The sequence below is a fragment of the Leucoraja erinacea genome, chromosome 19, assembly GCF_028641065.1.
Source record: "Leucoraja erinacea ecotype New England chromosome 19, Leri_hhj_1, whole genome shotgun sequence".
NCBI classification, from domain to species: Eukaryota; Metazoa; Chordata; class Chondrichthyes; order Rajiformes; family Rajidae; genus Leucoraja; species Leucoraja erinaceus.
The window spans coordinates 6,946,517-6,973,553 of NC_073395.1; the positions used below are offsets into that span (position 1 = coordinate 6,946,517).

At 39.2% G+C, this 27,037-nt stretch overlaps 1 protein-coding gene across 10 annotated transcripts in view; it reads right to left on the minus strand.

Annotated features, from left to right (window-relative positions):
- Nucleotides 1-8,872: 8,872 nt before the first annotated feature.
- The window catches only part of nup50 (nucleoporin 50), a 35,405-nt gene continuing 17,240 nt past the window's right edge, over nucleotides 8,873-27,037 (minus strand). For 8 of the 10 annotated variants that reach the window (XM_055650199.1, XM_055650192.1, XM_055650193.1 and 5 more), the window contains 4 exons: nucleotides 25,114-25,743; nucleotides 20,406-20,487; nucleotides 17,767-17,885; nucleotides 8,873-15,379 (listed from right to left, as the gene is read on the minus strand). In XM_055650199.1, coding sequence (XP_055506174.1) covers nucleotides 15,174-15,379; nucleotides 17,767-17,885; nucleotides 20,406-20,487; nucleotides 25,114-25,743 — 1,037 coding nt within the window. In that variant the 3' untranslated portion in view covers nucleotides 8,873-15,173. The remainder of the gene's footprint in view (nucleotides 15,380-17,766; nucleotides 17,886-20,405; nucleotides 20,488-25,113; nucleotides 25,744-27,037) is intronic. The other 2 variants (XM_055650201.1, XM_055650194.1) reach the window with 2 other exon arrangements.

Here is a 27,037-nt window from a genome sequence, read left to right on the forward strand (position 1 = left end):
AGCGTTTGTCAGATTCGGATTCAGATTCAGATTCAATTTTAATTGTCATTGTCAGTGTACAGTACAGAGACAACGAAATGCATTTAGCATCTCCCTGGAAGAGTGACATAGCAAACGGCACTGGGTCTGTACTCGCTGGAGTTTAGAAGAACGAGGGGGGGAGGGGGAGGGGGGGGACCTCATTGAAACATACATAATAGTGAAAGGCTTGGATAGAGTGGATGTGGAGAGGATGTTTCCACTAGTGGGAGAGTCTTGGACTAGAGGTCACAGCCTCTGAATTAAAGGACGTTCTTTTAGGAAGGAGAGGTGGCGACATTTCTTTGGTCAGAAGGTGGTGAATCTGTGGAATTCTTTGCCACTGACGGCTGTGGAGGCCAAGTCAGTGGATATTTTTAAGGCAGAGATGGATAGATTCTTGATTAGTACGGGTGTTAGGGGTTAGGGGGAGAAGGCAGGAGAATGGGGTTAGGAGGAAGAGGTAGATCAGCCCTGATTGAATGGCAGAGTAGACTTGATAAGACTTGGATGGGAAAGGTATGGAGGGTTATGGTCTGAACGCAGGTGTATGGGACTAGGGGAGAATACGTGTTCGGCACGGACTATAAGGGTCGAGATGGCCTGTTTCCGTGCTGTAATTGTTATATGGTTATATGATACGGCGAATGGCCTAATTCTACTATCACTTATGACCTTTTGACCAAGCCCCCCCCAACCCCCCCATCCTCCACACGCCAGAGAAAACAATCTAAGTTTGTCCAAAGGGACACAAAGCTTAATGGAAGATTAGCATGGCAGGGTTTTTTATTTAACACATAGGGTGGTGGGTGTCAGGAATGCACTGCCAGGAGTGGTGGTGGACTCACCTATGGTAGTGGAGCTGAAGAAGTATTTGGATATACATGTTTAAGAAGGAACTGCAGATGCTGGAAAATCGAAGGTACACAAAAATGCTGGAGAAACTCAGCGGGTGCAGCTGCACCCGCTGAGTTTCTCCAGCATTTTTGTGTACTTTGGATATACATATGTATATGGAGTGATACAGATCATGTGCAGATTAGTTTAATGGCATCACGTTCAGCACGGACATTGTGGGCCGAAGGGCCAGTCCCTGTGCTGTCCTGCTGCTTGATACCCAAAAATATAATGGCCCAGTTTCACTTTTCTCTGCTTGTACTGCTGATGGACAAGGGTCTGCTGCCAAAACAGTTCATTCCCACATAGACCTTTCTGTCCTCAGTCTCCGCCATTGTCAGAGTGAGGCTAAACGCAAATTGGAGGAACAGACGTAATTTAGCGCGATTATAGAGGTACAGTGGTGCAGCGGTAGAGTTGCTGCTTTACAACACCAGAGAGCCGGGTTTGATCCGACTACAGAGGCTGTCTGCATGGAGTTTGTACAGTCCCCACTTGACATGCCAGGGGTTGTCTCCGGGTGCTCCGGTTTCTTGTACATTGTAACCTTGTACATTGTCCCTAGTGTGTAGGATAGTGTTAGTGTGCGTGGATCGCTGGTCAGCGCGGACTTTGTGGGCCGTAGACCCAGTCTCTATGTTTAAATCTGAGGAAGGACATTATTGCCATAGAGGGAGTGCAGAGAAGGTTCACCAGACTGATTCCTGGGATGTCAGGACTGTCTTATGAAGAAAGACTGGATAGACTTGGTTTATACTCTCTAGAATTTAGGAGATTGAGAGGGGATCTTATAGAAACTTACAAAATTCTTAAGGGGTTGGACAGGCTAGATGCAGGAAGATTGCTCCCGATGTTGGGGAAGTCCAGGACAAGGAGTCACAGCTTAAGGATAAGGGGGAAATCCTTTAAAACCGAGATGAGAAGAACTTTTTTCACACAGAGAGTGGTGAATCTCTGGAACTCTCTGCCGCAGAGGGTAGTTGAGGCCAGTTGATTGGCTATATTTAAGAGGGAGTTAGATGTGGCCCTTGTGGCTAAGGGGATCAGAGGGTATGGAGAGAAGGCAGGTACGGGATACTGAGTTGGATGATCAGCCATGATGATATTGAATGGCGGTGCAGGCTCGAAGGGCCGAATGGCCTACTCCTGCACCTAATTTCTATGTTTCTATGCTGTATCTCTAAACTAAACTAAATTAAAATTTGAAGATGGTTACTTACCAAGATTAATTGTTACTCAAAGCATTGGACTAAATCTTGTACGTTGCATCTCCTCACAAGAGGCAGCTAGGAAGCAAAAGATGTGAAGGCAAATAGTTTGGGTTATTTCAGCACAAGTAGGCCATCGTTCTACCAGAGGTATCTAAACTAGTTTATCATGGGTTCTATTTAATCTCTTGTGAGAATGTAATGCACATGTTCTGATCTCAAACTAATAATGTAAAGACATATTGAAGATGTGCACACACATCATCTGCAGACTGCTGTGTATCACAGACAAGTCTCAACAGAAGAGGAAATGCTGTCTCGTGGAATTTTTATTCCTGCACTGTGATTATCCTTTTATAATCTCCCTTTTTTTTTTTTTAAGTGAAGTGCTTCCCCACCCTAACAAGATTCATTATTGCGCCGTTCACTTCAGCAGAGTCGTTGATGTAAATTGGAATACCCAGACGTGGGGGAGAAAAGGGGAAATATTTACAGAATTTTTTTTTTTTTAATGAAACGAGCCTGTGATTTGTGGTGGTAATGATGTTGAAACTGTCAGCATTTTCTCTCATTAATCTGTGAATCTGCCTTCAACATCTGGCATCACCAAGACACAGTGAAACGTGGAAACCCAGAAGCCTGCTCCACAGGGTGTTCTGTGGGAATCTTTGCAAAGGCAATTGGCGCAAAGTCACTCATTTGACATGAACTTGAATGTTCTACGCAGAGTTGGGGTCGTAAAAGCTATTGGAAACATTGCACCGTGTTGAATTTGGTTTAACTGCGACGTTAATGGTATATTAGTCAAGAGTGTTTTATAGTCATATGTCCCAGATAGAACAATTACATTCTTACTTGCAGCAGCACAACAGAATATGTACATATAGTACACTGTAAACAGTGCCCTCCCTCCATAATGGTTGGGACAAAGACCCATCATTTATTTATCTGCCTCTGTACTCCACAATTTGAGATTTGTAATAGAAATTGTATAAGAGAGCTCCCAGCACCTAGTCTTTTCTCCAGTCTTTCCATTACCTTTGGAAACTGTTATTGCTGTTTATCAAACAAATGGTTATGTATAAACACAGTTGAAATTTCTACATGGCGAAACCAAAATGTATAAAATTGGCCTTTAATAACATCTGACAATGTGCACTTTAACCACATGTGATTTTTTTTTCTATTACAAATCTCAAATTGTGGAGTACAGAGGCAAATAAATAAATGATGCGTCTTTGTCCCAAACATTATGGAGGACACTGTATGTCTGAAGAAGACTCGACCCGAAACATCACCTATTCCTTCTCCCCAGAGATGCTGTCTGTCCCGCTGAGTTACTCCAGCATTGTGTGTCTATCTTTGGTGTAAACCAGCATCTGCAGTTCTTTTCTACACTTTTTATATCTACACATATGGAGAATATACACACATATATTAAGATGCAACTACCACTGAATAGCTTCCCCAGCACTCTCTATCTAATTTGATATCTGGAGACTAATTGCAACATCATAATTAGCTGAAAGGGCCCTGTTCTTCAAAATATTATTATTCGGTTTGTCATTTGGTCTTTGCACTTCAATTTTGCGTGTGTGTCTATGAAGATTTAATAGAAACCAAAGGGTGGTGGGTGCATGGAATGTGCAGCTGGAGGAGTCAAAATTGTAAATTGTCCTTAGTGTGGAGTGACAGGAATTGCTGGCAAGCGAGAACTCGATGGTCCAAAGAGCCTGTTTCCGTGTTATATCTCCAAACTCTAAGGATGTTGCCAGGGGTTGAGGTACCTGAACAGCTGGGAGGCTAGGACTTTATATCTTGGAGTTCAGGAGGCTGAGGGCTGATCTTGTACAGTTGTACAAAATCATGAGGGGAGTAGCTGGGACGCGAGTCTGAAGAAGGGTCCTGACCCGAAACGTCACCTATCCATGTTCTCCAGCGTTGATGCCTGATCCACTGGTTTACTCCAGCACTGTGTGTCCTTTGGTCATCATGAGGAAGTGGTCATCTGTGCCATGGCGTCTTGCAACTACTTTTCAAACACCAAGTTACAGGTTTTCAGTCAAATGTTCTGAGTGGGCAGAGCTTAGTTCCTTCCTAAGAGTGTCTACCCTAATTAGGCTTAATGTAATTATCGTGAAGCAGAATTGCAGCTATGTGTTTTCCAGCTGCTTGTACTGAGCCATAATTAAAACCTGGAAAGGAAGTTCTGTTATGATTGAATTACTGGGAAGCAAATCTTGCAAAGCGGCCTTTGGTAATTTGCTATTCAGATGCAATCAGATCACAAACCATCTGTTTCATTAATTTGAGATTTTGTTTCTTCAGCCCATTTGCTATTCTTAAAATTGCATCAGATCATGTCATAAGATCATAAGTGATAGGAGTAGGAATGGGAGGGGGCTTGGTCAAAAGGTCATAACTGATAGTAGCATTAGGCCATTTGGCCCATCGTCTACTCAGCCATTCAATATTGGCTGATCTATCTCCATTCTCCTGCCTTCCTCCCATAACCCCCAACACCTGCACAAATCAAGAATCTATCTGCCTCTGCCTTAAATATATCCACTGACTTGGCCTCCACAGCCTCTTGTGGCAATTAATTCCAGATTCACCGCCCTCTCGTCTCTTAATTGATGAACAATTTGTTTAGTGTATTTTGTGGCAAAAAGCTCTGTAATACCAATGAAAATTATCACACTTCCCCCCCCAAAAGAAATTCCAACTAGAAGGCATATTTAGAAAGATATATGTAATAAATATGACACAATGTGACAGAATTAATAATGTATCTTTAAGAAAATAAAATGGCCAGGAGCAAGTCACATTTGTTTAATTTGCATATATCAATAAATTATGCATGAAACGAAATGGAATTTGTAATCTTAATCCAAAAGACGTCAGGGAAAATAAATTGTTTTAACAGTCGCTGCCTGTTTCATACACATGTGTCTCTTGTAATTTGACAAATATCTTTTGCTCTTCTACCTTGTAAACTGAAAAGTACATTTTGTTTCTGATTAATATTGATGTAACTGAGATCAAATAATCAGAATGATCTACAATGCTTCTTAACTGATTAAATTCTGGTTTGATCCCCTTTCAAGTAGGGATATCTACAAATACATTTGCTGATTTGCAATTATAATCTCTTTTATAAAGAAAATATTTTATCTTTGGATATTTTTTTTAGCCCAACAAAGGTGGAAACTGGCTACAAAATACTTGAATGTAAAGATGCTGGTAGAAATCAGAAATAAGATCTGCTACTTCTTGCGTAGGGCTTGCACAGCCTAAAGTTGTAGGACCACTTGGCGGACCACGTGAAAGGTTGCAATCTTCCCCCCCAGAAATAAGATCAAAGTTCTGCAAATCTTTAGCAGTTCAGACAACATCGGTGGAGAACGCAAAATAACATTTTAGTTTAGTTTTGAAATGCAATCTGGAAACAGGCCTTTCGGCCCACCGAGTCCGTCCCGACCAGCGATCCCCGCACATTAACATTATCCTGCACACATCAGGGACAATAATCGAGTTCGGTATTCCGACAGCGCATGTCACAAGCAAAAAACACTCTCTACAGCCATGTCGCGGCAAAGCCGTGCTAAATCCAGCTCAATTTTGCCTTTCCCGCCGGGTTAACCTACAGCCCTGCCTGGACACCAGCCCGGCGCCCTGGAGTTAGCGCTGCTTCTCCATGCTGGCTTTAAGCCTGGGCCGTTGTTCCCGTAAGTCCAGGCATGACTGCAAATCTCAAGATTCCTGGCATTTTTCAGAATACCGAACTTGCTTCTTTACACATATACCAAGTCAATTAACCTACAAACCTGCACATCTTTGGAGTGTGGGAGGAAACCGAAGATCTCGGAGAAAACCCACAGTCAATGGGACAATGTATAACCTCTGTACAAACAGCACCCATAGTCGGGATTGATCCTACTCTGGGTGCTCCAGTTCCCTCCCACATCCGAAGGACATGTGGGTTAAATGGCCTCTCTAAGATTGCCCCGAATGTGTAGGGAGCGGATGAGAATGTGGTCTAACATACAACTAGTGTGAATGGGGTGAGCCTGTATCTCTAAACTAAACAAAATAGTCAGACAATATTGTTAAATAATTGGTTTTAAGAAGATGAGTTGAAAGATGAGAAATTGAGTCGACTCCCGAAATACCTAATCCTAACATGGTTAACGAATAAATGAGACGTAAATACCGATACATAGAACTGTTAGTTTGCTATTCTTTTGCACAGGAGAGCATGACTAGTATAAATGGCAGATCTTTTTTTTAAAACCAAAAATATTAACAGACCATATAACCATATAACAATTACAGCATGGAAACAGGCCATCTCGGCCCTACAAGTCCATGCCGAACAAATTTTTTTTTCCCCTTAGTCCCACCTGCCTGCACTCATACCATAACCCTCCATTCCCTTCTCATCCATATGCCTATCCAATTTATTTTTAAATGATACCAATGAACCTGCCTCCACCACTTCCACTGGGAGCTCATTCCACACCGCCACCACTCTCTGCGTAAAGAAGTTCCCCCTCATATTACCCCTAAACTTCTGTCCCTTAATTCTGAAGTCATGTCTGAAGTCAGACAAAGGCAAGTATTTGGAATTGGTTTGCAGAGCAACTAAAATGTGACTGGGAAAATAGAACAGGGTTGAGGGCATGTACAGCCAACCGTTGCTACAGTTTTCAGAACAGAAAGGGCAACAGAAACATATTTAAACCTTTGAGAGTCAAACAATTACAGATGTTACTGATAAAAAAAGTTATACACGAGCCACCCTTAAAAGACACCATTGAAATATCTGTGGAAAAAACATTTTATTCATGCAAATGCTCGCTGGTTTACATTTTTAAACTTACATGTTTAAACTTATTTTTACCTGCACCAAGACAGTGCACTTTAAAATAAGGTTACAGTTTTCATGGAAAGCATACAGTGGCTTGCAAAAGTTTTCATACTCCTTGAACTTTTCCACATTTTGTCACGTTACAACCACAAACTTAAATGTATTTTATTGGGATTTTATGTGATAGACCAACACAAAGTGGTGCATAATTGTGAAGTGGAAGGAAAATGATACATGGTTTTCAAATTTTTTTACAAATAAAAAACTGAAAAGTGTGGCGTGCAAAAGTATTCAGCCCCCGAGTCAATACTTTGTAGAACCACCTTTCGCTGCAATTACAGCTGCAAGTCTTTTGGGGTATGTCTCTACCAGCTTGCACATCTAGAGACTGAAATTTTTGCCCATCCTTCTTTGCAAAATAGCTCAAGCTCAGTCAGATTGGATGGAGAGCGTCTGTGAACAGCAATTTTCAAGTCTTGCCAGAGATTCTCAATTGGATTTAGGTCTGGACTTTGACTGGGCCATTCTAACACATAAATATGCTTTGATCTAAACAATTCCATTGTAGCTCTGGCTGTATGTTTAGGGTCGTTGTCCTGCTGGAAGGTGAACCTCCGCCCCAGTCTCAAGTCTTTTGCAGATTCTAACAGGTCCTCTTCCAACATTGCCCTGTATTTGGCTCCATCCATCTTCCCATCAACTCTGACCAGCTTCCCTGTCCCTGCTGAAGAAAAGCATCCCCACAGCATGATGCTGCCATCACCATGTGTCACAGTGGGGATGGTGTGTTCAGGGTGATGTGCAGTGTTAGTTTTCCGCCACACATAGCGTTTTGCATTTAGGCCAAAAACTTCAATTTTGTTCTCATCTGACCAGAGCACCTTCCTCCACATGTTTGCTGTGTCCCCCACATGGCTTGTGGCAAACTGCAAACGGGACTTCTTATGGCTTTTTGTCAACAATGGCTTTCTTCTTGCCACTCTTCCACAAAGGCCCGATTTGTGGAGTGCACGACTGATAGTTGTCCTGTGGACAGATTCTCCCACCTGAGCTGTGGATCTATGCAGCTCCTCCAGAGTTACCATGGGCCTCTTGGCTGCTTCTCTGATCAATGCTCTCCTTGCCCAGCCTGTCAGTTTAGGTGGATGGCCATGTCTTGGTAGGTTTGCAGTTGTGCCATACTCTTTCCATTTTCGGATGATGGATTGAACAGTGCTCCGTGAGATGTTCAAAGCTTGGGATATTTTTTTTATAACCTACCCCTGCTTTAAACTTCTCCACAACTTTATCCCTGACCTGTCTGGTGTGTTCCTTGGGCTACGTGATGCTGTTTATTCACTAATGTTCTCTAACAAACCTCTGAGGCCTTCACAGAACAGCTGTATTTATACTGAGATTAGATTACACACAAGTGGACTCTATTTACTAATTAGGTGACTTCTGAAGGCAATTGGTTGCACTGGATTTTATTTAGGTGTATCAGAGTAAAGGGGGCTGAATACTTTTGCACGCCACACTTTTCAGTTTTTTATTTGTAAAAAAATTTGAAAACCATGTATCATTTTCCTTCCACTTCACAATTATGCGCCACTTTGTGTTGGTCTATCACATAAAATCCCAATAAAATACATTTACGTTTGTGTTGTAACGACAGCATGTGGAAAAGTTCAAGGTGTATGAATACTTTTGCAAGCCACTGTACGTAATGAGAGCCCACAACATTAAAAAAACAAAAAAACACCTGTACTCAGGTTGAGGACAGAATATTAATATTCTTTGTTCAAATATAGCTTCAAAGAATTCAAAAACCATTATTGCCAGTCAAATTTTATTTTGCGGTGGGGCACTGATTTAAAAAAAAAATCAGAAACATTAAAAGTGCATTTACCAAAAAACTATAATCAGCTTGTTTATAAATGATTCATTTAAGATACGGCACTTACACCATAAATCAATTAAAACAAAATTAAATTACCCCTCAATCTATGCATTTCCTTACATTAAACATGCATTGGATAGAAAAAACTTAAAAAAAAAAAAGTTCACATGCTTTACAACAAAGGCATTGCGACAAGGAGCAACAAGATTGTTTTAAAAATGACCGAAACATCAATAATTTCAAAACTAAGACAATTCCGTTTTATTAAGCAATACAGCCTAGATTACACAAAGGTTTACAATTTGTAGAAAGGCAACTTTATACAAACAAAAGAACTCAAGCCAATTGTGCCTAAAAGCCATTTATTGTGTAATCCAGAAACATAATAAAATATTCATCAATTCTGTATGCATTTATATAAATGATGATGCAGAAAACAAATAAGGTATCTTTGCAAATTGAGGCATTAATTGCAAAATTAGAATAAAAACAACTTCATGTTCTGTAATATTGAGATGCTTTCAATAGTGACACATGACCAAAAGTGCCTCCAGCAGGCTTGCACTAGATAAACCCCATCAATTTCTCAGTTATACAGTTCACTTAAACATCCTTATCACACATTTTCTCCCTATTAAATAACCCTGTTGTATACCTGCCTCTTTTTCCATTCATTACCATGTCCCAAATTGAGCAGCAGAAATCTTCTATTCAACACAGATTGGAATGTTAACAAGGTAGCAAGTCCCCAAAATATACATTTTAGAGACCGGCATCCAGACTTTGCTTTGCAAATAGGCTAATAAGGTTTCTTTGAATTATGGATGCTTTCAATGAACTGACAAGTGTGTATTTACACTGGGAACAGATATGTAAGAGTAACCAAATCAGAATAAGCTGTGAAGGAAAGAAAGAAAATAAAATATGAATCCATTCCTGCATGCAGCTAGAGCCTTTGAACACTCTCCAGCCTTTGAAGCTGAACGCAAAGCAACCATGGTAAAAATAAACTGGGAACACATTGTACATTTAAGAGCATCAACGTCGATTCATCAGAAAGATTAATAAGAGTCAATAGAATCAAAGACTCAAAACGCTGGAGTTACTCCAGTAAGTGGGTTAGGCAGCATCTCTGCAGAAACACGGGCCTTTTGGGTCACATCTTTGAAAAATCGCAATTCCGACACTCGACCATGAATCCTGACCCAAAACGTTACCGATCCAGGTTCTCCAGAGGTGCTGCCTGACCCTGCTGAGTTACTCCAGCACTTTGTGCCTTTCTTTTGTGAGCCAGCACCTGCACCTCCTTGTAATAATTATTAATATTATCAAATGTATTTCGAGTTAACCATATAACCATATAACAATTACAGCACGGAAACAGGCCATCTCGGCCCTACAAGTCCATGCCGAACAAATTTTTTTTTTTTTTTGGTAAGTTGTGGTAAGAAATAGTTTTAGTTGACAGCTCTTGCAAATTTAAAACATGTCAGGGCCACATCTTTCAGCTAGTCGGGCACCGAATGAGAAGATCCATCAACGCGCCAGATTTTTTGCGCAATACTAAACGAACCACGTTTTTGAATTGTCCAGATACCCATTAATAGAACGAAAAGCAGTGGATGCCTTAACCCAGTTGACATGTCAGTCACTCAGAAGTTTGTCACGTAGAGTTTTCTTTATAAGAGTGATGACATTGACTACATTGGGCAGGAAGGATCCACTACAGTACCATGACTGAAAAAGTCAATACATTCACAGATTAAAAAAAAAAAAATTTTTTTTTAAATTCGTGCAAAACCAGCAGTAAATTAACTTCAGAAAAAAAAAATTAAGTCAAGATAATTCAAATCATTATTTTCATATATTCTATCAAATACACCATTTGGATATAAAGACAGGAAATGCTGGAAATAGCCAGCATACAGCAACTATGGAATGAAAAAAAAAAAATGACCATACCCATACAGGTTGATCTTTCAATGCAACTTTGAAAACTTCCCCCTTTACAGCTTTTTTTGCAGGAATTGTTATATTGAAAGGATGAAACATTTCCGAAGGGTGTTCATACAGATATAAAGACCCGAAATCCCCAGGTGGTCAATGGCACTGTCATTATAACATTGGGCACCCCATTGAGTTCAGTGGCACAGCACCAACTTCCTGCATTAGGTTCCAGCACCTATGCTGGGAGGTCAGCTTGCTGAACCTACAAATGTCTCAATTTTACTTCTCAACCTGTACCTGGTTACTCCTTGCACACCTCAGCCACTCCATTTACTTTAACAAGTAAAATACTTTCTAGAAAGATGGTCACATTACAGATTTTTAAAAATCAGTTATTTGTTTTGTTTTTTAAGTTCAATGATTTGTAAATTATTAAGTTTGATATCACTCAAGCTTTATAGATATATTTAGAAATTCAGTTTTGACAACCACCAAGGCAGTCCTTGGCTTAACTGGCCTCCATAGCTGTGGAGGACCTCAATCAGAGCGCAACTTCATGGACCATTTACTGGAAACATCCTTGAGAAGGAAGAGAGAAATTATTTAAGAGGGATTAACAAAAGATCAGATGATATTTGGCAGAGGTCTCTCCCAAAGATTGATAATTGATTCCCAAGAGGGATGATTCATAACCTGTATCGATCATAGAAACAATGGCATATCTGGTTGAGAATATCAAAGCAAGGTGAATCTAAGTGGGATGAGCTTGTCTTGTTTTGTTTTCTGTTGACTGGGAGATCCACAGGCATCAGATATGGGGAGGTTTAACTCGTACGGCAGAGTGCAACTTTTAAAACATATCTGTGATTGTGAAGTGTGCACTGGCAGCTCATTGTTCAGTTAGCCCAGGCTGAACTGTCTCATGGACAGACAAATGCTGAAGTAACATAGTGGGTCAGGCAGTATCTCTGGAAAACGTGGACAGGTGATTATATTGGGTCAGGGTCCTTCCTCAGAGTCTGAAGGAGCCCCAACCGGAATCATCACCAATCCATGTTCTCCAGAGATGCTACCTGACCCACTGAGTTATTCCTGCACTTTGTGTCTTTTTGTTTTTGCATTAACCAGCATCTGCAGTTACTAATTTCTCATGGACAGGCCTGACTTACAAGCTCCAGTACTCTAGTTGTACAATTTTAAAACCTATTAATATCTAACCTTTCTAGAACTGTGGCAAGGTCATTAACACAATCCATTTCTCCAGATTCTGTTGAACCTATTGCGCAAATCTAACATTTTCTGTTTTAATTTCAGACTTCTAGCAATCACATTATTGATTCTTTGAACTAATGTCTTCAGGCTCATTAAGACGCAAACATTGTCCGAAGTAATTCTGTTGCAAAAATCACCCTGGCTGCATTTGTAAATTGTGAAAATTGCCCACTTCAAGGCTGCACACAAGGATATATTACGTTTCTGCAAAACCTTAACATGAAAAGATGTTTAAACAATAATCCAGTGTCAAAATAAATCTTTTACAAACACAACACAAAAATTCTCAATTTGGTTCAAAATGGTTTATGTTGGAAGATAATTCACTACAACTTGCATTTTGTTTTGCACAGTTATTCACATAAGTAGTCTTGGCAATTCAGAGCAAACTTGGGAAATTGTACATCACAGGTTACAAGCAGTTTTACTTTAAGCATTCAATTAAGATTGTCATCAGGGAAAGACGGCAAGGTCCTTTATTTAGAAGGCGTCAGAAAGCACTGTACGTTTCTTCTTAGGCAACACGATATTTTATAAAACCAGTTCACATGCGATAACAAACTTGTAGGGTGTTAACAAACTGGTAAACTGAAGAAATGGTCACAAATTAGCATAGCAATATTTTTAAAAGCCCCGTGTCTGTAAGATAAACATGTCGGAAATACCATACGAAAAACCAAGCCAGGAATCTCCAAGATTCTGCAAATGAGTGGAGAATATTGCACAAATAACAGGTAACCTTTCCCAGGCCCGTATAACTTAAAACAAATTTAAAATTTTCCATTGGTAAACCACACTTGGGAGAATTATTTTAAAAATAACAGTATGGCAGGATTGCAGTTAATAGTAGCTACCAAAATGAGTGGTTTCAACAAGAGCCACATTTGAGATTCATGTAAATGATGCCATAGATGGTTTGTTTATACAGATTCTACAGCTCTGCTGGTGATAACTTCACACACCTCTCTTCAGATAATTGTCAACATATCCATCAATACACTTCGTCCTCGGGCTTACACAGCTTCTGCTTAAATTGGACTATGCTACTCAATTATTTCTCACTTTGGAGAATCCCACTTGGTACCAACTTTCCTAGTTAATGATTTCTAGTTGTAGACTCATTAGTTGGTAACATGTTCTCTACACGTGCCCAATACATTACATCACTACAGCGAGGTATCCTCCGTTCCTACCTCTCACCTTCTGACCCATTCATATTAAGTTTGTTCACACAACTTTGATATTGTCCATGTGCATTTTTTTGCCACATCTCCAGTCTCCCATAACATGGATTTCCACTAGCCAATTTGGCCTGTGGGAACTCTTGGCATAGCTCGACAAATGACTCTTCAGACCCAGATAGAAAGGGATGACAGAGGACCAAATAATGTCAAATGAGCATTGCACATGGGTTAATATTATTGGGTGTCCCGACTAGTACTCACGCTTCAAATATGTAACGTTTACCTGGTTTATTATCTAATCAATAAAAGATTTATAAAAAGAGTTTGTCAGCTTTCTAATTATTTTGAAGATCACTAAAACATTTAAAATACTTCGTTTAAAAATCACACTATGACCACGACAGAGCTCAAAAGCTTGATTTGTCCTCGGAATGCTTTAAAGTGGTGCCTATTTTCAGTGTCTTGAAGGATTCCCCGATCAGTACAAGCTATCCAAAGTGCAGCTCAGCATTGATATTTAAGATTTAAGAACTAAAGCTGATCGTATCTGTTATATTTGCATGTCCAAACATGATTCAATTTAAATTTTGATAAATCAGCATCTAAAATGGTCCCATTTCTCTTCAATAACTGCCCACCACAGAATTTCAAGACCCACTCATTCCAAAACATAGACAGTATGAATCGAAATGCTCTCGAAAAGATCTTCAAATAAAATAAGATGAGCGTTACAGGGCACAGATTGATGCAAAAATGAAAATCTGTTAATGATGTCAAGTTGGCTAATTTTATATATTGCATTTAATTGGATCAGGTAACTCAACTGTGGAGATTGGTTTATGAAATCCAGTTATCTTCCAGAGTGTTTCTTTAATAGAAAAGCATGGCATATAAACATTGACTGGCTGAAAAGGACAAATTTAGCTTACCACGCCAATTTGAGATACATTCATACATGATCTGACAATTTCCTTCTTGAAGCGAATTAAATTTATCAGATAATGTATAAGAATCAAGCCCAACAAATCAACAGATTCAATGGTTTTTATTACAATTTTATGACAGGAAATGAAAATCATGTGGCTAACAAGTTGTTAAAATGGATAGCTACAAGAGTTGGGGGGGGGGGGGGGGGGGGGGGGGAGAGGAATGGAAAAAAATTGGACATCTGTCTATTCGCCAGTTATTTATCAATTGTCTTAAATTGTCCTTGCAAAAATTTTTTAATTCACTAATCGCTATTTGGTTTTACTATAGTGTTGGGTTTTTTTTTTAAACCCCTATCCCAGTCACTTCAGTTTTCAAGCTTTACAGGGCTTATCATTTTATCTTACTCTAATGTCAGATGTGAATCTCATGCATTTTCTCACTGGTGAACATGGAAACAACAGTGTTTTGGAAATGGAGTGGAGGCAAAAGAGAATTTCTACAACAGTTCCGAGCTTTAAATCATTACTCTCACTGCTTGGAAGACACCTACACGAGGAACCTGAAGAAAGTGGAGTAAAAAGTTTGAATGCAAGCGGATGTCAGGATAGAAATTTCCAATCCCCAAGGTTAGCACACAGATTCATCCATGACATGGGTTGCCGTGTTATTAAATGTTGGACCCATTTATCAAACTTGCGATCTAATGATTTATCTATGCTGCAAAAAATCAGGTCAGGCCACAACTGTGCACAGGAAATAACTTCAGCACACATAAGAGAGACAATGCCCTTGCAAAGAGACAATGCAGAGGGATGCCCCATATGAAAATGAAAGCACTTGAGTGCAATCTGCCTAACCATTATTTTCCTCTCAGTAACAATTTTTCAAAAAAAAAAATTGAGAATTAAAGACCCCAGCAGCAACTTGGCAAGATTTCTTTATACCATCAAATAGAACACCAACCGCACTTAAAGGGCAGCCTTTTTCTCTGTAATGATTTTGTGAAGCTCATCTGCATCCTGAGTAGTTTTCACACGGATCAAAATTGGCAAAGCTGTGTCAGGACTTTTCTCATCGATGGGAGGGTTGGGAACACAGACGATTAGGATGTTGTTTTTTCCTGTTCTTGTACAAGGCAGTGATGGGTGAAGCAAAATATTCAGTAAAACATTTCCTGGTCAAGAAAAACAAAAGTTGGAAGATTTCAAACTCTGGCCATTTGCTATAACCTTATTCCACTGACTAATGAAACCTGATTTTCCTGTTGCATCCATTACTGAAGATAAATCAGATTCTCCTTCTATTGTTTTATTTAATGCCTTTGTTTTAATGACATTAACTGTTGGAAATGGTTTTTCAGTTTGTATTCCTAAAACCACTCCACGATGCATTTTACCAATCCCAAACTCAGGAAAAATCTTCCAGCTAAAACAAAACTTTAGATTTGTAAATAGTCATGGTTTCTATAGTGTTATTCCCTTAAACAATTCTTATTTTCTACTGGGCAACACATTCCATTGTCAATTTTCAGTAAGTAAATCTGTATGTTAATAATAGAATAAATAAAACAACACAGAGGCCCTTCGGCCTAACGTATCTCCAATGGCTTTTCCAGAAAGCAAAGCACCAAGTGGTAGAGAACTGAATATGTCTATTGTTGATGAAACATTACATTTCCTCTTTCCCTCACCTCAAATTAAGGTGACATAATTTTGCAGGCTTTCAAGTATTGTACCAAAGTAGCCTTTGATCAATCATGTACAGTACAGTACAGTAAATTCTAGCAGACTGTTCAAATGTCAGCAGCACTCCCTTTAGACTGCAGTAAAGAACCTGATATTCAACTGCAAGGTACAACAGTTAGCTTAACCATCTGGGGATGTAAAATGGATCGTATCTGCAGGCACCCAATGTCAAAATCTCCAGAGAAAGGTGGATTCCAAAATGATTCTCATTCCAATGTCTGCTTTTGTAATGTGGTTGCATCAAGCTGTGCGTAGATCCTTAACACACAAACACAAGTGGCATTGCATGCAAAAAAATTAACTCCTCCCAGGGTTGCAAAGAATGAACTGGCCAGGCAGCTGTAGAGCAATCCATTTAGTGGACCGTGCTGTACTATTTTCATTACAAGTCAGTCAGAGGTTTGAACAGAGAGGCCAAGGTCCTACGGAAAAGGTATTGGTGGATTCATTTGGACGGTTCTCTGAGCAGACTGCCCAATGCCATTTATTACAAAATATCACCAGAATTTTCAATCAAATACCAAGATGTTCCTTAGCTGGTACTGGACCCTCCCAGTAAAATCCTCATGCACAGCCAGTGTCAACCCCATTGCATGCTACCCTCCAGGTAGCCCAATGAGGACGTTACCATCACCAATCTTCTTCTGGAGTGTGTGTTTACCAAATAGATCTGAGAAGGGCTGCAGTGGTCTACACCAAGGATTTTTTTCTGACCAGCTGCATTACACATAGTGTGTGCTAACTGAACTGTTTCGATGGGACACACTTGGAGCCAAACATCAAAGTGCTGCTGGTTTATTGCCCACTTAAGGGATGCTCATGGGATTTCATCACTAGCACTGGTATTCGTCCTTGAGGTAGTAATGCCATGTTGCAACCTCGAACTGCTACAGTTTGTTAAAGACATTGCAATATTGTTGTTGGGAATTTAACTCCAGGATTTAGACCCAGCGGGCAGCAATGTGGTGCAGCGATAGAGTTGCTGCCTGACAGCGCCAGAGACCCGGGTTCGTTCCTGACTATGGGTGCTGTGTGTACAGAGTTTGTACGTTCTCCCCGTGACCTGCGTGGGTTCCCCCAGGTACTCCGGTTTCCCCCACCCTCCAAAGACATTCAAGTTTGTAGGCTAATTGGCTTGGTAAAATTGTAAATTGTCCCTAGGATAGTGTTAATGTGCTGGGATCGCTGGCCAGCGCGGACTCAGTGGGCCAAAGGGCCTTTTTATGTGTTGTATCTGTGAAACTAAACAGTGAACGGTCTGTGACATATCTTCCAAGTTATGTGATTTTGGAAGTTCGTAGCAATGCTGTTTCCAAATACTTGCTACCTTTGGTCTTTTAAATAGAACAAAAAAAATTGAGCTTGGGAAATACTGTCAAAGGTTGCTGCAGAATATCTTGCAAGTAATAAAACTCGCGGAAGAAATACTTTAATAAAAAAAAAAACATGGTGCCTCTCACGAGCTTATTTACTCTGATGCTCTGGATCTTTAGTGTTGTTGGAACTGCACTTGTCCAAGTGCAGAGGACTGCTGTGTTAATGAATCAGCAAACCGTTAATGTATACAATGACAGTATTTATATGCCAGGGCAAGTAAAAACAGGTCAGTGGTGTTCCTCAAGATGTTGATTCTGGTAAGTCCACGGTGGCAAAGCCTTTGAAAGGAGATGGTTAATTATAGACTTGGGTGGCAGTTGATTATTTAATTAAACATGCACAACCTTTCATTAATGGAGCTGCTGACTAAATTCTGTATAAAGCGTTAATTCTACATAATTAATTTGTTGATGCTAGTCATCGATGTGAATTAACTCACCTAGATTTGTATCTGCTCGTACCAACAACTGAATCTTTTGATCTGCCACAGGTTTTAAATGGATTGTACCAACTCCTTTATCTTTGAAATCCCCATCTTTCTTGTAGAACATTTTACACCTGCAAAAAAACCCAACAAAATTTAAGCTTAATCGCACAATCCTACAAAATCTCCTCAACCTGAGTTTGTCTTATCCGTGGCCATTTAAGACTGAAATTCCATATTTACCGATATGCAAGAACCTTTCCTCATGTAAGAGTTGTCTTTTAATCTCTTTTGAGTCATATCATGTTTCAGGATATATGTATTGCTAGTAAGATCTGTATTCATTCTGACATCCCAGGTCTCACCAAGGTATGGTGGGCCCATTTTTTTTTTTTGAACTGTTGGTGGTGTCTCATAACGACGAATAGGTCAAATCAAAGAATGCTTCTGTGCTCAAAAGATGGGCTTGGGATCCAGAAGAATGCGTTTTAAAAATGAATAGTAAATTCAAAAGTGCTCTTTTGGCTTCAAAGCATTTAGCATGGTAAAAAACATCGTACAAATGGATGATTTTTTAACTTCACAATGTGAAGGAAAAAATGGCAAAATAGAAGAAATGCGAATATTTTTTTTTTAAATTGAAAATTGAGCTGGAATGCCGACGTGATGAATCATTCTTCCACCACTACCCCTTGCCCCATATCCCCCAGACAATTTTGGATCCCATGTGGCTTCACCAGCTTACATGCAGAGAAGGAAATTGGACTGCAATGCAAATGCTGAAATTATGGAGCACAAGCTCCATTAAGCATATTTTATTTTGTAATTAAGTTAGTTTAGCCAAAGGAACATTAATTGAGAACATTTGACAAAACATATCCAAGGACCCAGTAAGAGACCACCGGAATATTTTGGAGCTTCACTGTTAAAGGTCTGAATTACCTATTCTAAACCCGAAAGACCGATCACAACCCAATTAGTGATTGAGGAAATTTCAGTGTTTCCAACTAAGTGTAAAAATATCCCACGTGAAGAGAAAATGAACACTTCAAAAACACAATCCTCTTTATTGAAGAATTTTGGAGAGAACCTGAAGACAACAGATGTACTGCACGTGGATTAGCAGAACTGATAAAATTCCAATACAGATTATCACAGAATATCAACACAAAATGCTGGAGTAACTCAGCGGGACAGGCAGCATCTCTGCAGAGAAGAAATGGGTGACGTTTCGAGTTGAGACCCTTCTTCAGACTTCTTCGGTCGGAAGGTCTCGACCCGAAACGCCACCAGTTCCTTCTCTCCAGAGAATCTGCTTGTCCCGCTGAGATTTTGTGTCTTTCTTCGGTTTAAACCAGCACCTGCACTTCCTACACATCACAGAAGATCAACCAGCGGGATAAGATAAATGCTTTTTAAAAACTGGGTAATTGGTGACCAATATTACTCAGCTGGAAGGTTTCTTCTTTTCACGGTATAAAGCCTTAAGAAAGTGGTAGCATCATCTATAAATTATAAACTTTTCTAAAGACTAAAAGAGAGTGCAAGAGATATTTATAAATTAAGAATAAGTGATAATTGGTGTTCCACAGCTGTAAGTGCGTGGTGATGAATTCTGTTTTTAAAATAGCAGTAAAGATTCAAATAGGAATAGAATTGTCACTATGGATGTGTAAAGAAATTTGGGAATGCAACATGGGTTTGACTGAAACAGAACGTGTGAGAACTCAGCAGGTCAGGTAGAATCAATGGAAAAAGATAGAGTTAATGTTTTAGCTCATGAGTTTGATAAGGCAAAAGTAAAAGTTAGAGGCAGCACAATGGCATACGGTTAGTGCTGCTGCCTCACAGCTCCAGCAACAGTTTTGATCCTGATCTCCAAAGCAGGCAGTGTATGTTCTCTACATAAATCTGGGTTTCTTCCCACATCCCAAAGATGAGCTAGTAGGTGAATTGGCCATTATTAAATACCCTGGTGTAGGACAGTGGCAAAAGAATCAAATGAGGGGTTGATGGGTAAGTGACACTGAGCAGGTTGCAGGAACATGAGGGATGCATGGATGAGATGGGTCAAATTACATTAATTTGTATTGTATTCCTAAGCTTTGCTTTAACAAGGTATAGAATGTAGACCGCAACAAGGGAATATGCCTTTGCAAAAATGCAAGGCTTTAAAATACGCTGTTCTGACCTTAAAACTGTGCAAGATATAAACTAATACTATGAGGGCAGATAGAAGCTGACTGTGCAGTGCTTGAACGGTCCAGATACAAAGGTTTACAAGAGAGACCTGGATGCACCCTTCCATACAGAGAATTGTATGGAAGTAGAATTTATTTGAACAATTAGTAACGTTAGGTAGATAAAACAAAGAATTTAAACTGAAACAGGATTTGGGATAAATGCTTGCACGCAGGACTAATACAGACATTGACATCTATGCATTTCTAGTCATTGGAAGAAAATGCAAGTAGCAATATCTAAGCGTGCAAGAAAGGAACGCAGGAGTATTTAAAATGGTTTCCCACTATGGACGCAGTGTCAGTTTAAAACATACTGAAGCTCCAAAATTACCAAGAGCACAGATCTTAATTGTTTTTGTGAATGGTGGCTATTTGATTAAAACATATTTAAATCTGCATAACATTACATACTTCTTTGAAAAGATTGCATCTTCTTCCTTGATTTCATTCACAACAGGTTCAGGAGGCTCTTCACTATCTTCTTCATTTTCATCTACAAATTGAAATAAGCAACAAGGTTTTAAAAAACGATGCAAAAAAACCCCAAAAAACTAAGTTGATAAGTATGAATAAGATGGACCAAATAACTCTGCTGCAAGCAGCTCGTAAATTTAAAATACATGTGAAATTAAGATGTCATCCTGTATTGTTGTAGTTCTATTTTCCATTGCTATATTATATCTCGCACTCCACAAGTTATCATCCACAAATTTTGAAATTGTGATATGATTTCAAATGTCCTACACAGATACGAGCAAAACACTTCCTAATTTTCAGCAATTTTAGCAACGACCTTTACTCCACCTGGTTTAAAGCCAGTTTCTATAATTTCAATATGTACCTAGTTTAATCACTGTTCTAATTATGCATAATATTATGTTCAATTGAAATAGCAAATTAACAAAGCAAATTTCAAAGCTCGCAGTTAAATAATCTGTGAACTATGTGTTTATCAAGCAATAAACTGATCAATACCAGAATATTCAAAAAAATTGTAGCAATTTTAATTTTATATTAGGACTATAATTTCCAGTCTTTAGTACAGATTGGCCCTCGCTTTTCTGTACCTGATTAATCCAAACCCTAGAATGCAGTTTTTCCCACAAATTATGTACATGGATATGTATTGTACTGTTTAATACCAAAAAAGACTGAACCCTGGATATGACGCTCAAAATCTTCGGTTCTACATTTTCTTATCAAATTCTTTAGGTCCATATCTGAATTGTAAAACATAGGGAATCCCATTTTTTGAAAATGATCAAACTTGGCCACCAAAATGTGCGAACACAAGACTCATGAAAAGAGACAAATGCTTTTAAGAACTCTCAATTATGTTTGTACTACAATCTCTTCAAAGATGTGGCAAAGATACGAGTTTGCCAGAGTCAGTACATCTCCCACCAACAGGATGAAATGTCCTTTCAAAAATGTGTAAACCAGTGGGAACCAGTCCATCTTAACAGTACGATCATGAAAACACTACACAAATCCTAACCTTCCTCACCTTGCTTTAAAACCCTTTTCAATAAACAAGTATTCCTGAGGACGTGACGGCAGGAAGTCTAATATTGGACTGTGGAATTCTCTGCCTCAGAGGGCGGTGGAGGCCGGTTCTCTGGATACTTTCAAGAGAGAGCTAGATAGGGCTCTTAAAGATAGCGGAGTCAGGGAATACGGGGAGAAGGCAGGAACGGGGTACTGATTGGGGATGATCAACCATGAGCACATTGAATGGCGGCGCTGGCTTGAAGGTCCGAATGGCCTACTCCTGCACCTATTGTCTATTATCCATTTTCATTCCACCACAAAAGAGGGATGATGGGCAGATGTGAAAAGTGTGAGGGGAGGACAAAGGAGATGGAGTGGGAGGGGTGTGTGGGTGATGGACAGATGGAATGGAAGGAGACTGGATTATACGGGGCTGGAAATAGGGTCGTCTATGAGAGGACGGGAAGAATAAGAGAGGTGGAGGCAAAGAGGGAAGCAGGAATTTTAAAATCATAATTGCCATGAAACTGCAAGGTTAAACAGAACAGCTGAAGGAGACTTGATTTAAATCCCTATTTGAGAGATTGCCAAATTCTAAGCAGTTTCAAAGAGATAAATCTAGTCTAACAAGTAAAAGCTACAAAATATTAAACTGTTTCTTTATCGGATGTTCTGTAATCTGCTATTTACGCTCTTTGGTTTCTTTTGACTCAAAATCTTCTTTTCTGATGGGTACATACAAAAGTGGATTTAAGCCAAAATGTCAAAAAATCTGAACAGGAAAGTTGAGCAAGGAAGGAAGAGTATCGGGAAGAGTCGTATGTTTTTGGATGAATGCCACTGGATCCATTTCTACTACTTCACAATGCAAATAGATCCTTCCAATAAAATACATTAGTTTAATTATTCTCCCTCACTCAAGCTGTAAATGTGTTAATATCTAGACACAGGTGCTGAAAATAATGTAAAAGAGTTGACCTTGAAATAAGGAAAGAACGTGAAGGTCTAAAGAACTATAATTTCAAAAGTTAGCTTGAACTTACCAGAATCAAGCTTTCATCCATACATTCATTTTTACTACATTTTAAAGATCAGAGAAATTACATAAAGAACTTTTCAACTGAAAAACTGCCTGTTTCATCAGCTACGGAGAAAACCATTCACAAAAATAACTGCAAACAGGATAATATTGCCCCTATGGATTGTCAAGTGACTGAGAACACTCATTAGAATGTCAATCCCAGCTAAGTATGACAGTGGGAAAGCAGAATGGAGTCCTGAATGAGGGGCAAGTGGAGATGCGTCAAAATGTATGTGTACGGGAGACTAGTTACATTAACTGTACAAAATGCATCATGACTTGCCTTGCACCAAGCTTTTAATACGGTTAAAGGCTAATTGCGGAGTTTAAAGCTTTAAACAATGTGTAAGGTGTACGTGATTGCAGGTCATTAATTGAGGAACTGCTACGATCCAAAATGGAATCTCCAGCTAAATGCAAAGGCCTATCAATTGGGTAGGAATCCACACCAACATATTTTTTTCCATCACAACTTAATTCAGTTAAACTACATTCTTGCCTGGGCGTATGGATATTCAAAAAGGAACCACCGTATCTGGCAAACTAAAAATATTAAAGACACAATCAAACTTAATGTAAACGCATATAATTGTGATATAATTGCGCAAAGATGTTTGACAGTCTCCAAGATCAGACAGAACATATGACAGTAAGAGTAAGTAAAGGTTAAACCAGGAATGAAAAATTTGTATGAGAACGAGAAAATTAAAAACACTTAAGTTTCAGCAGATATTTAACAAAGTGAGTCCGAGGAGGTAACAATGGAAAATAAGGAAATGGCAGATAAAATATTTTTCAATAGTTTTCACTGCAAAGGACATTATTGCCATAGAGAGACGGTTCACCAGACTGATTCCTGGGATGTCAGGACTGTCTTATGAAGAAAGACTGGATAGACTTGGTTTATACTCTCTAGAATTTAGAAGATTGAGAGGGGATCTTATAGAAACTTACAAAATTCTTAAGGGGTTGGACAGGCTAGATGCAGGAAGATTGTTCCCGATGTTGGGGAAGTCCAGGACCAGGGGTCACAGCTTAAGGATAAAGGGGAAATCCTTTAAAACCGAGATGAGAAGAACTTTTTTCACACAGAGAGTGGTGAATCTCTGGAACTTTCTGCCACAGAGGGTAGTTGAGGCCAGTTCATTGGCTATATTTAAGAGGGAGTTAGATGTGGTCCTTGTGGCTAAGGGGATCAGGGGGTATGGAGAGAAGGCAGGTACGGGATACTGAGTTGGATGATCAGCCATGATCATATTGAATGGCGGTGCAGGCTCGAAGGGCCGAATGGCCTACTCCTGCACCTAATTTCTATGTTTCTATGAATACAAGTAATATCCCATAAGTAACTACAAATTGGGGTTTAATAGGAAAAAGGGAAAATTGCAATCACCAGGGAAGTAATATTAGCCAATAGTTAAAGCTGCAAGCTGACACGTTCTCTGGTTTATGTTTCATATGCTGGAAACATGAAATCTATTCATTTTCATCTTCCACGGGAGACAGCAAAGAAAGTGGAGAATCCTCTCCATTACTAATATAGTGGATAATGAAGAGGATTTCCAAAGTCTACAGAGTGATTTAGGCCATTTGGAAAAATGGGCTGAAAGATGGCAGATGGAGTTTAATGCTGATAAATGTGAGGTGCTACACCTTGGCAGGACAAATCAAAATAGGACGTACATGGTAAATGGTAGGGAATTGAAGAATACAGTTGAACAGAGGGATCTGGGTATAACCGTGCATAGTTCCTTGAAGGTGGAATCTCATATAGATAGGGTGGTAAAGAAAGCTTTTGGTATGCTAGCCTTTATAAATCAGAGCATTGAGTATAGAAGCTGGGATGTAATGTTAAAATTGTACAAGGCATTGGTGAGACCAAATCTGGAGTATGGTGTACAATTTTGGTCGCCCAATTATAGGAAGGATGTCAACAAAATAGAGAGAGTACTGAGGAGATGTACTAGAATGTTGCCTGGGTTTCAACAACTAAGTTACAGAGATAGGTTGAATAAGTTAGGTCTTTATTCTCTGGAGCGCAGAAGGTTAAGGGGGGACCTGATAGAGGTCTTTAAAATGATGAGAGGGATAGACAGAGTTGATGTGGACAAGCTTTTCCCTTTGAGAATAGGGAAGATTCAAACAAGAGGACATGACTTCAGAATTAAGGGACAGAAGTTTAGGGGTAATATGAGGGGGAACTTCTTTACGCAGAGAGTGGTGGCGGTGTGGAATGAACTCCCAGTGGAAGTGATGGAGGCAGGTTCATTAGTATCATTTAAAAATAAATTGGATAGGCATATGGATGAGAAGGGAATGGAGGGTTATGGTACGAGTGCAGGCAGGTGGGACTAAGGGGAAAAGAAATTTGTTCGGCATGGACTTGTAGGGCCGAGATGGCCTGTTTCCCTGCTGTAATTGTTATATGTTTATATGGTTATTACGACTGGTAGCACATAATCCATTGGACAGCAATTCTTTAGGACTTTATATTCAAATTTAATAAAAAAGATTTATTTAATTAATGCAATTATTCAGTACCCATACCTTTATACTCACTACCTTTTATTTCTTCCTTTTTTTCTACAGATGCTGTGAAGGAAAAAGTTGGAGCACCAATCTTCTCCTGGTTCACATCTTTTCCAAATAATGAGCCTGAAGTTCCTCCACCGAAAGAAAAGCCAGCTAAAGGAGAGTTTTCCATTTTTTTCCCAAAGAGCAAGTTGATATTCCCACTATTTCCCATTGCAGTCTCGGGTTTTTTTTCTGAAGTGACTGGAATAATATCCTTGTTTTTGACAGATGAGAATAAAGATGATGGGATTGTTCCCTGCGGTGTTTTGCACACACCAAATGTGTTAACAGATTGCATTTCTGGCCGCTTGCTGTTCGTGTCACTCTCTGAGCCACTGTCAGAACTGCTACCATATTTCTGTTCAATGCTTGTCAAATGCTTCTCGTAGTCTTTGAAGATTGGGGTCAAATCACAGAGTGGGTTCTCATTGACATGTTTGGTGATCCAATCTCGGACCGAACAATTCAATGCTGCTAGTTGTCTGTTGTACTCACTGGAGCCCACTTTATCCCCAGAGTTAATCTGATTAACACCATTTGTTTTCGTACCTATTTCTCCTTTTGCCAAGGGATTTGGTGGAGGACCATTAGATAGAAAAGAACCTGTGAAATGGAACAAGTTAAATGTTTAATTAAGTTCAGTGAAACAAAACCCATTAAATTGAACAAAGATTCTTAGCAGTCGTCAGAGACAGATGAAAAATTCATCTGACAACAGGAACCCATGAAAAAATACAGACGCGACAGTTTCTACCATGCACAATAGATACAGTAGTATAACATTTGTTTAAACAAACACAAAAGGTTTCAAATACCAATTCAATCCTTACCCTTTCCAATCTAAAACATATGGCATGAAACACAGGTGAAAAGATTTAGAATTGAGCTATTTTAAGCAGTCAATATCAATAAGAAGTCAATATCAATAAGACTATTATATCCAAGTTGTCTTAGTTGATGATATGAAAAGAAGTTAACCATTTAAAAAGGAAGCCAAACACAACATGGTTTATTTCAGAAGGCATATCAGGCAGAAATCAAATCAATTATGGTAGGGGCTCAAATCTCAATCAGATTCCAAAAATAGCAATAGCTCCATTTAAAGAAAAAGACAAATAGGAGGTGGTAAAATGGGAAAAACAAGCTAATTGTTGATAGATTGAATTGATCATTAGTCTTCAAGGTACACAAAAAGTAACATTAATATTCTGAATAGAAGTTCTAATAGCAAAGGAAAAAAGCATTTGACTTTTGCAGCACCTCAGGTTGTTATAGCCATTCTATAAAAAAAAGTATATAAGTATACGCGTCTACTCAAAGAAGGTAAAGAGCAGCGAGCCCGTGTCATATCTGAAATGGTGAGAGTACGAGAACTCCATGCAGTGTAGTGTTCAGTATACCAGGTACGACATTGAAAATTTGAGGTGGGTACAATGTAGATTCATCAGGAAGCTCCAAATACGCATAAAAAACTTCAAAGCACTTGACAATGGGATAGCCTGAGATCATGAAGACAAGTATGAATGAAGACAAGTATGAATACCCACGAAACAACAAAGTTAGGGTTATTCCTCTTCAAAGAAAATAGCAAGATCAGACTTAAAGGTTTCTAGTTCTTGAAAGGTTATAATATGAAGAAACAATTTGCAGCAGTGTTGCTAATTGGATAAAACTGGATTAAGAGAACAGAAAACTACGTAATGAGAGACTATGATCTCAAAAGCTGAAAAGGTGTCATAATCCCATTAAATATGAAGTCAAAAGGCTACTGAATAAATAGTTACAATTTAGAATTTGCAGGGCCAATTTGGGTAGATGAAGAGTTTGACTAATGGGACCTCTCAAGGACCCGACACTGTTACAATGGACATTCTTCTATGTGTTAAACCCCACTGCA